Source organism: Electrophorus electricus, chromosome 11 (genome assembly GCF_041902795.1).
Source record: "Electrophorus electricus isolate QZ-2024a chromosome 11, ASM4190279v1, whole genome shotgun sequence".
NCBI classification, from domain to species: domain Eukaryota; kingdom Metazoa; phylum Chordata; class Actinopteri; order Gymnotiformes; family Gymnotidae; genus Electrophorus; species Electrophorus electricus.
The window spans coordinates 5,358,353-5,369,665 of NC_137507.1; the positions used below are offsets into that span (position 1 = coordinate 5,358,353).

General features: G+C 40.8%; 1 protein-coding gene across 2 annotated transcripts; it reads left to right on the top strand.

Annotated features, from left to right (window-relative positions):
• The first annotated feature begins 1,444 nt into the window (after positions 1–1,444).
• Positions 1,445–10,525, top strand: gprc6a (G protein-coupled receptor, class C, group 6, member A). 2 transcript variants are annotated; one of them, XM_027012568.3, is made up of 6 exons: positions 1,445–5,463; positions 5,657–5,954; positions 6,153–6,923; positions 7,089–7,280; positions 7,490–7,613; positions 7,771–10,525. In XM_027012568.3, the coding sequence occupies exons 1-6, from the start codon at positions 5,270–5,272 to the stop codon at positions 8,880–8,882; spliced, it is 2,691 nt and encodes an 896-aa protein (XP_026868369.2). In that variant the 5' UTR covers positions 1,445–5,269; the 3' UTR covers positions 8,883–10,525. The 2 variants fall into 2 exon arrangements, with proteins under 2 accessions (XP_026868369.2, XP_081579638.1); XM_081723512.1 differs by having other exon boundaries at positions 5,326–5,563.
• The last annotated feature ends 788 nt before the right edge of the window (positions 10,526–11,313 follow it).

Below are 11,313 nucleotides of genomic sequence, written 5' to 3' on the forward strand. Positions count from 1 at the left end.
AAACAGAGGAGGCAAGGTTTCTGCTGAGCTGGACTTAAAAGAGAGACAGACACAGTCTACACAGCTGCAACTCATGCTAGGAATCCAGGGTAGGGAGCCATAGCAACAGCTGGGCAATAGAACCGCATCGGTGGAGGGTGGGGGGCACTTCCACCAGTGCCTGGAAGTATAAGAATTCTGCATCAGAGTAGTTGTGCAACTGTGATTGTGGTCTGCCTGCTCTGTTGCTAATACCACAGCTCATTTCACAGAGGATAAAGTGCAAGTCAAGGGAAACGGGCTGGCCCACGTTGCAGAAAAAGTCTTGTGATTTTTCTGAGCTGCAATCTGCCGATGGTTCCATGCAGCACGTGTGGCATGATGTAATGCTTTGATGCTGCACTAACCCAGACTAATAGCTCCCCCTAGTGACTCCAAAAAAAAAAAACCATACACCAGAACCAGAAAACCAGTGGAAAGTTTTCAGATCCTTTGTCACCTTCCTCGGTTCACACCGTCTGCATTTTAAGCCAAGATTACCAAGTCTCCATTCAAGCACAGCCATCAGGCTGGTGTGTCAGAGCATAAGGTCTGTATATAAAGCCTCGCCTCCCTCAGGGTGTTTGAATGCCCATCAGTATGCAGCGGCCATATCCGGAGCAGCATGCGGTGGAAATACCCCTGCTCTCCTCTGCACCACAGAATCAGGACAGAAATGGTACCACAACTTTCTCTTCTCAAAGGGGAGCGAGGGGGAGAGAAAGAAGCAGGAGGAGGCAGACTCCTCTAAAGTTTACTTTAGTGCATACGCATTTACCCTGTGAAACATAAACACAAGCAATTACCATGGGTTCCACTTCAATAACACACACACCCCAAGACCACACACACATTCTCTCTCTCTCTCTCTCTCTCCCTCTTTCTCCATTGTCTTTCAGCAGACCAATGCTGTAGACTTTGGCCAGTACAGGAATACTGAGACATTTCCAATTTCCTTGTTACTTTGACTCTTACAACGCAACCATCCCTCCTCCACAAGGCACAAACTATATACTTTTGGCGGTGATAATCCGTTTTCACAGCATGTTACTGAACAATTGCCTTGGTGGTGGCACTGCTGCCTTGACCTGAACACCACACAGGGGAGGCGGAGCTTCTGAAGGTGGTCATATAGTGGGTTCACCAAGTCTCAACCAATCAAATACCAGAGTGCTCTCTTTCGCCATCTGGGTGCAGTGACTCTCAAAACCTTGGGGCATTCTTTACAGGTGACTTAAGAGAGTGAGACCACTACCTCCTATATATACATACATACATATATACATATACATATATATATATATATATATATATATATATATATATATATATATATATATATATATATATGTATGTATGTATGTATGTGTGTGTATATATATATATTCTATACACACACACACACACACACACACACACACACACGCACACGCGCGCACGCACACGCACACACGCGCACAGCCTAACAAGCTCCAGCGGCGGTCCAGGGCTAGTGACCGTGCAAGTGCACAGCAGAGTTAAACCTGCAGGACAATGGCCAGAATGGCCAGGCAGCTGGGGTCCGACAGGCTCAGACTGGCCCGTGTTCAGTTCCCAGGGTTAGTAGAGTATAGCAATCGATCAAGGCTGTGGGTGGGGGCAAGAATTGGAGCTTCACCCTAAAACACAAAGCTCCTGAACAGGGTTAACACCACCAGCCAGCACAAACTGGGTCATTGTGATTTTCACAAAACCAGCATTAAAAATCACTATTTCTCGGATTTTTGTTCTGTTGACTGACTTGAAGAGCTATGGCATACATTTTTCACACACAACAGCATGTTAGTGTGGTCTGTTAGCAATTACTGTGCTTTCCTTTGCACTGTTTCCGGCCTTGGGTCTCTGTGTTTAAATCAATAAAACACTCCACCTCTTCTTGCACGGGACACAAAACTGTGTTGGGCAGGGAACCAAAAGGCTGATGGCATGCAGATAAAAGTTGCTGTGGATCTGAATGTAATCTGTAAACCAACAAATGTGTATCAAGAGCTTTTTTTGTGTTACATGTTGTTATATGTTAATATATCAATCTGTATTTGTACCATTACAATTTGGTTTTATAGTTTCAGAGGTGAATGGGGCTGTATCAGGTTGTAATCATCACTGCCACATGAATCATATAAAAGTCCTAAATGTAAAAATGTAAAATAGTTACTCTCTATAGAGTGTGTAATGCCATGCATAAAGGTTTATAGGGCAATACCAGGTGTGTACAGAGTTGTACATGGCAATATGAGGACATACAGAGGGGTATAGGCCTGTAGCTGCTTTGTATAATGGTGATAGGCCTGCATTAACTTTGTATAGGGGTGCATTAGAAAGAGGCAAAGCAGCAGGAAAGCAAGTCATTTATCCAAGCGATGACCACTTGTGTGACAACCCAAGTGATGCTCAGTGCATTTATACACAAGAAGAAATCAAGGTAACAATCTCATTACAGGGTGATGGCACAAATTGCTTTCTTTTCACACTTTTAACCCACCAGACTTCAAACACCACAACACACACACAAACACAAAAACTTGTTTTCAAAGGGCAATGGGACCATGCAGCATCAGTAATAGATCAGCAGCTTTGTATACACTTGCTCACTCACAGCTTATGACATTTTGATTGCAATCATTACCAAGGAAAGTGCACCATTCAATAGGATTCTATTTCTACTGTAGGTACATTTCTTAGCAACAAATACCATCAGTTTAACATGCAGGATGCAAGATAGCATACATTTGCATAATCTTCTTTGGTCTTCACTTCAGACAAAGCACATGGACAGGCAAAACAGACAAAGAAATTTAAATGAGATTAAGTTTAAACGACTAAAAAAAGGGTGTGAGGTAAGTAATGTTATATGAGCTTCAGTGCAGTTAAATATTATTAATGTTAAAATATTTTTAAAAACGTGTATTCAACATATATTATCAGGGATTAAACTAGTGCAAAAAGGTGTTCTGTAACAATAATACCAAATATTGCATCATGCAGGTTGCAGATGTGCTATACTTTAGCATTAAGCAGAAATGCTAAATGAAATTCTCTGCACAAAAAAGAAAAAAAAAAAAAGAAAAAAAAAAGAAAAAAAACTTCACCGCCCATTTATATCTTTTGTAAATATGTAAAAGAGATTAAGAACATATAGTTTTGTTCTTCAGACATGTGGTACCCCACTACCTACTGTAAAAGTATCGTTATACCTCATTCTTTTTTAGTTCTGCAAGCTGGATTTCTGTGCACCATATGGCTCCTTACTGCAGCACTGAACATAATCTGTCAAAGGGAGGGAAACCTACAGGGGTCAACACAGAAGAACCAAAACTAATTTATCTGTTAGCCAACAGGGGGTTGGAGGTTTATCACCTTCATTTGGTTTGAGTTTTCTAATGAATTTGATTCTTACATTTATCCCTCAAAAAAACTACATACAGGAAGTAAAGAATCCTTTCGCCAATTCATTCCCTTTCTGGAGACTGATGTCTAGTCTACACCAAAGGCAACAGCAACTGTAAGTCTCATGGTTTGCAGCACATTAGCAGCATGCTGCATGTTCTTGAGAAGTTCTTCAAGAATGTAACAGCTGATTTAGTACCGCTAGCAGTTTACCACCATGTTGATGAAGGATCTGTAGCTGAACCTCTACTACTGACAGCTTCAGTGACCATCAGACTGGAGCCAAAGGACTATCTTTGAGCACAGTTGTAGCACATGGGGTTCAAGAGTGCTACCATCTATGGTGGGATGTGTTAAAAAGAGCAAGAAAATGAGCCAAGTTTGACTTTTGAGAAAAAAATTTTTTACTGGGATATGACAGAAAAATCTCAAGGACTATTAATTTAACCAAAGCTTTGAGAAGAATGTTGGAGACAATAATTACAATGCTGGGTGGGAGGTAAATATTCTTTTGAAACTGGAATTGTGCTCCCTACCACAAAATAGTTAAATTAGTATTAATGGAGTAAGCACAGCAAAAGGTTTCATGTATGTCAATGTCAAAAAGGCAAGTTAATTCACACCAACAATAATTAAACTAAAAAGTCTATGGGAAAAAATACATTCATTTTGAAGATTATGCTGTTATGCTGCTGTCTGTTCCAAACTATGAGCGTAGGGTAAAAACTACTTGCCAAACTAACTATCATTGTACCATATTGTGAAATATTGCTATTCAAAAATAAAAACTATTCATTTGTTTCTGCATAGAAGTAGTTGCCACAAACGGTGAACTGAATATACTATATATTGTCATACTGAACCAGTGCTTTACTTTTTATTCATCCACAGCCCGCCTGTAAATGAGTTGGAGTGGCTTTATTTTAGAATTATATTGCCCTCTAGTGGCAATTTAAGTAGGGATACCGATACCGTTCACATTGCAGTGTTCTATAACAGTACGATAGACTGTTAGTTACTGTTCTCCATGTTTTCAAAACAATAGTCTCAGAATTATTTAACACTCATGCACACTAATAGTAGTTCACGATCTTACAAATGTTGCAGAAACTGCCAGAATTCATAAAAGTATAAAGACAAATTCTTCATTTAGGTTCATCTTATTTCAACTTAGATGTATGTAGTTTAGTCATCTTCATTGCTGTAAGAATATTGCTTTATAAGAAGCTGTGTTTGCATGTGTTTTCAGGTGAACTGCACAAAGGAAGAAGGGCTCTCTCCCTATTGTAGTGCTGATATATACCACAGAGAATAGACAAGACAGTGAGAATAGAAAGCAGGGCATCAATATTATAGATTATAATACAATACTACATTATATTATAGATTATAATATACAATATTATAGATTTTAAAAACAGCTTGTACCAGACATCCTCTTGCCATCTACTATCCAGGATTCTACTTCACCTCCAAGCGCATAAGAGCTTGTGCATGTCTAAAGGGGCCAGATTAAAATGCATTTTAAAACCTGTTTGTAAAAATGCAGCTTCAGATACCCTCAGAATGCTGTAGATTTAAGGCATCCCAAAGAAAAGGCTTTCTGACAGTGAAAAATAGGGGTGCACTCTTATTGAAGGGGAGGGGTTAGATATGCAAGTGTTGTGGATAGGAGAGTGATTTATTTAGGGGAGGAGTTTAAGTAGGGCGTGTGCGATCTCCTCTCCACAGGGCATGTGTAGATGGAGCAGCAGGTTACATTAAATGAAAATGCAGGGGACAGAACCAGTCAGGCAACTAAGAGAGCGCAGTGTGAGACGGCGCCATGATATACCTGCTGGTGTTAACCTTGATGCTCCTGGTGGAAATGGATCCTGTCATTGAGGCAACTGTGCAAGACAGGAGACGTCCAGGAGCTGTGGCACCTGGAAACATTCTCATCGGAGGTCTCTTTCCCATTCACGATGGAGTGGAAAATATAGGCAATCTCTCTGGTCCCCAGAACCCCACCTGTATCGGGTGAGTATTTTTAGAAACAAACATGTAGCCTAACTCACCATTTAACATGTATTCTCCTTCTACCTGACCAAAGAGGTTGTCGGGAAGATGCTTTCTCATGGTTAGTTTGGCTTTGTTTTAGATTTATGTTGTACATGGCTATAGGTGGCTGTTTCCTGGTTTAGCTGATCCATGTGTCCTTTGTTACATATAGCTTCAGTCCCACTGGTCTAACCCAGTCTCTGGCCATGATCCACACTGTGGAGAAAGTGAACAGCTCCCCTTTACTAAGACACTTGGGTGTCACTCTGGGATACTACATCCACGACACATGTTCTGATGTCACAGCTGCTCTGCGTGGTATGGAGGACTTCATCAAGAGACACTCGGAGTGCAGCTCTACCAGCAGGGCATCCCAAAATTCTCAACACATGACAGCTGTAATTGGTGCATACTCCTCCGAAATGTCCATCGCAGTAGCAAGAGAACTTAACTTGGAGCTAATTCCACAGGTATTGGGTCTAACATCACACTGATGTTGAGAGAAATCTTATGGTTTTGCTGTTGGTTTGTCCTAGATGTTTGAAAGGAAAAAAGTGTCAACAATAAAAATAGATTTTCTCACAACAGCAGAGGACTTTCTAGTTCAGATGTGAAATACAATTTTTACAAATTGCAGTTACTCAATTTCTTATCCATCCTCCATGCAGATCAGTTATGCATCCACAGCCGACATTCTGAGTGACAAGAGTCGCTTTCCCGCATTCTCGCGGACAGTCCCCAGTGACGTGCATCAGACCAGTGCCATGGTCAAGCTTCTACTGGCCAACCAATGGAACTGGGTGGGTGTAGTCTCTACCGACGGAGACTATGGTCGCTCTGCCATGGACAGCTTTGTGTCACAGGCCTTGGAGGTAGGCATCTGCGTGGCCTTCAGAGAGATCCTCCCTGACTCCATCACCAACAAACAGAGACTACATGCTACAATCAGCCAGACCATTACAACCATCCACACCCACTCCAAGGTGAAAGTGGTGGTGTCGTTTGCCAAGCCAGAGCACATGAGTCGCCTGTTCAGAGGGCTGGTGAGGAACCAAGAAGACCAGCATGTCTGGGTGGCGAGTGACAACTGGTCCACTTATGAGGAAGTGCTGAGTCACGAGGACCTGTACCACATCGGCTGGGTGGTGGGGTTCTCGTTTAAATTCAGAGATGTCACACCCTTTGAAGAATATCTGCTGAGCCTACATCTGAACAGTGAGAGGAATAACTCCTTCTTGAAAGAGCTCTATTCCAGCTTCAGAGATTCCCATAATATCAGTGAGGCAAATGTTTCAGCTATAACAGATCAGCTAATTAGGAGCACACCTCCTGGTGTGGTGTTCAGCATTGAGATGGCAGTGAATGCGATTGCTCAAGCGGTAGCCAAATTGTGCAGCCACAGAAACTGCAGAGTCCCTGGAGCCATCGAACCTTGGGAGGTGAACTTAGATTTTTTAATTTATTTACAGTCTTACCTTTAGTTTCCTCTTTGCCTGTGTGAAAAATTTATATTATAGACAGCTATGTAAAATAGTACAGCAAAGGTTTGTACAAGAAGCTGTTGCTCATGCTCACTCATCTAAAAAAAAATTACTTTGTTCCAGCTGTTGCCAATACTGAGGAATAGCACTTTTCAGATAGAAGGCGATTCATACACCTTTGACGAAAACGGAGACATTAACTTGGGTTATGATATCACCTTGTGGGAGACAGCTGAAGGACAACTCAAAACCCAGAACGTAGTGGCTGAGTATCACCAGCTCAACAGGAGCTTGACTATCACAAACCTCAAACTAGTAAGCATAAACACTGACTCCTGTTCCATTTAAATTATTTCAAACAAAAATAAAAACACAAGAACAAATCTTATATTAAGAAATAATACAATATTCACAATATTTGTAAGGTTGTAAGCTTGTGGAATTTAAAGAATTAACCAGCTCACTGTGTAAAGTTCAAAAGGAAAAAAATGTTAATCTTGTCCTGGCTGGTGTTCTGTAATTAGAACATAACATCAAGGTGCTCAGACAGCTGTGAGCCAGGCCAGTTCAAGAAGACTACAGAGGGTCAACACACCTGCTGTTATGACTGCATTGATTGCGCTGAAAACCAATACACCAACTACACAGGTGAGTGACATCCATTAAACCAAACAGAAGCATTAAAATATCTGGAGCAGCTACTGAACCTCCATCAACAAGCTTCTGGTTTTCTTTTCTCTGCAGCCTAACCTAGATTTGTGGAAGTTGCTGTTGCATTTTACAGTGCAATGCAAATTTCTTTCAGACATGGACCAGTGCTACACCTGTGACAGCAACACAGAGTGGGCAGATCCTGGAAGTTCGGGGTGTAAGCTGAAGACTCTGGAATTTTTCCCCTGGAATGATGGCTTTGCAGTGATGCTGTTATCTTTGGCTGGTATTGGTGTGCTTGTGGTTGGCCTGGTGTCTTTTCTGTTCCTCTGGCACCGTGACTCTCCAGTGGTAAAGGCTGCCGGTGGACCCCTCTGCCAGCTGATCCTCTTCTCGCTGGTGGGTAGCTTCATGAGTGCGGCGTTCTTTGTGGGGAAGCCAACCAACGCGCAGTGCAAAGTGAGGCAGGTGCTCTACGGCCTGAGCTTCACGCTGTGTGTGTCCTGCATACTTGTCAAGTCTCTGAAGATCCTCCTGGCCTTCCACATGAAGTTGCTGCTGCAGCAGGTGCTCCGGCGGCTATACAAGTCGTACGTGGTTGTGTGTGCCTGCGTGGCGGTGCAGGGTGTGATCTGCACATGCTGGCTGCTCCTGAAGAGCCCGCACAAAACGTTCACTCTCTACACCAAATACATCCTGGAAGAATGCAATGAAGGGTCATATGTGGCATTCGCAGTAATGCTGGGATACATTGCCCTGCTGGCTCTGCTGTGTTTCATCATAGCTTTCCAGGGTCGGAAACTTCCAGAAAAATACAATGAAGCAAAGTTTATCACTTTTGGCATGCTCATCTACCTTATCGCCTGGGTCATCTTCATCCCCATCTACATCAGCACCGATGGCAAGTATCTCCCAGCTGTGGAGATGGTGGTCATCCTGATCTCAAATTATGGCATTCTAAGTTGCCACTTCCTTCCAAAATGCTATAGTATCATCTTTCGAAAAACTTACAACACCAGAGATGCCTTTATGAAGAACATTTATGAGTATTCTAAAAAGTGCACATATACTGTTGGGGACATAATCCAACCTGAGGCACAGAAGTATGCAGAACCTTCTTTCTACTCCATAACAAGCCTACCCTACTTCACAGACCCAGTGGCAGGAACCAAACCAGCTATGAGGCCCAAACTTATACCCCAAAACCAAACAAACTCAACCCAAAGCCACCTTGAACCCAGTCGGAAAAGGGCATTAAGTATTTGAAGACCTTAAAAGACTCACTACTCATGTATATTAATCTATGTTTAAATAGGGAGCATGAATGTTTATGTTTTTCTTTGTAATGTATCAAAAGCAGTAATTTCATATTTAGAGTAAATATTTTATCTAAAACTTATATTACAATTATATTGCTATGTTTTGTATTACTAAGTGAAACTGTGGAGGTAGAAACTGAGCACTTTAAAAACACAAAATACTATACAAAAATACTGCTATATTTTTTATGAGAAAAATGACATGATTATTTTAACAAATAATTATATCATACAATATGAAATAGCTTAAGCTAGAAGTCCCGGTGTACGTATAACCAGCTCTAATACTCACTTCCAGCATGAATGCCAGATATTAGTACACCTCTCAGGGCTTCAGGCCACATTTGTGACAGAGGAATGAAGGCAAAGATCGTGCCAGTAGTGTTATTCAGAACAATGCCACACACTGGAAGTCTCTACTATGTGGAAATGTTTTATGTGTAGTTTTCCATTCCATTAGCCTTAGAATATATGCTGCTTGTCTGGTTTGATCATACCAAACAGCAATTACTGTTCATTGGGTGATCAGGTACTTAAATTACTTTATATCATTTTTCAAGTAATAGATGAACATCTTTATCTCAAAACTCAGTACTTTTAAAGAAGTGAAAGGGTTATTAGCCAATACTATCCATGAATTGTTTCCTGGTTCTAAATACTGTACAATAATATGCATACCAAGCATTTTAGTTTCAAATATAATGTGACAAAATATGAGAAAATGATACATATCTACTGTCCCATACGCACTGAAAATGTCCTTCACCTTAGAGTAATAGTTCTTTACAGCCCGTGTGAAAGGGCATTGGAGATGAATCAGACAGTAAGGAGATTGTAATCACTGTTGCCACCAACTTGAGTGTCATAGGACTCCTGTGACTTGCCCTGTCCTTCAAGGTTTATTTTCTTGTTTTTTAGCTTGTTTATGCTAAAATGACTTGAGCTTTGTTTTGTCTTTAGCAAATGAGTCAAGGAAAATCAGTCACGAAGGGAGTCTCGGTCTCTCTTCCGGGTAGTGACTCCAATGTACTGTAGTTAAAGATATAGAGATAATAAAAATTGTAATGTAGTACAGGTACAGAAAATTGTACATATCTTCAGTCTTAAAAACAGGCAATCCCTGCTGACTTGTAGAACCATGGTTTGTTTGTATATAGGGGCACGCTGACACTAGAACCATATGATCTTAAGAGCATATTCTGCATTTGCATGTGGAACGTGTGAATGTATAGAGGAAAATTGCAGTGGTGATCTAGATCCCTTCAGATTTCTATACTTGCATTGTTGAAACAGGTTGCAAAAAACAGGATTCAAATTAACAGATGTATGACAGTGCCATTTAGAGTCCACCCCCGAAACCTTAGAAAGTCCACCTTATTCAAGACAGTTTTTCTGAAACAAGATACTACAAGAATTTTCACAATAGCAGAAGCGACTGACGTAGAACTAGGCAAATATTTTGTAGGGTCAAAAGACCAAATAAGTATACAGTAATATGAATGGTCAGGTAAAACAATCACACCTCTGAAGCAGCTCACCTTCAGGACAATTTGACAAATTTTTCAGCCATGAAAAAAAAAATTTAATTGACCAACGTTTTGCAAATGGCAGGTCTCATCCCAGGTTTTTAAAGAATGTTATATTAGGTAGCTGTCCATCACGCCGTGTTTCATAAGCAGTAAGGGCTCATACAGAAAAACATGCTAAGGGTCTGACCAATAAGAGAGATTATTATATGATTTATGGGACTGTGTCATTTAAAAATTTGCTCTTGTACAGCAAGCTCAGCTATAATTTCACCTCTGTTGAACATGCACCAAATTAAGATTATACTGTGCAGGAGCATAGTGTAAAATGTATGTAGAAAACCAATGACTACCTGCAAAACTCACAACTATTAAACATGTACTTCCTGGAACAGTAGAACGTCTCAGACTGAAAAATACATTAAATGTGCGTTATCTTCACAATTCTTACAAAGTGATTACATTTACCATTTTCCTCCTTATGTGTCCAAGTGTTGACAGACCTGTTGATTCATTTTCTGCACACAAAGACTTTGTCTCTTACGTTAAACCAACGCGTCATTGCGAAGGCTTATTCATTGTCTGGGCTTTTACACACAGGTCAAATGCTAGAGGCACAGAAACTCTGGGGCAGATGACGCCTGCACCATCAATGAGTCTGCATTTAAGGAAAACCATCCCATTTAGTCAACAGTCTATAATAAACTTTTTCAATGTACTTTCTCCCCACCTAAGATCCTACTGGTATATAAAATTACAAGAGAATTACAAGAGAAAAAATAAATATCCTCAACTGTATAAATGACGATTGTAACACACTGCTGGGATACACATAATAATACTGTTGGGATC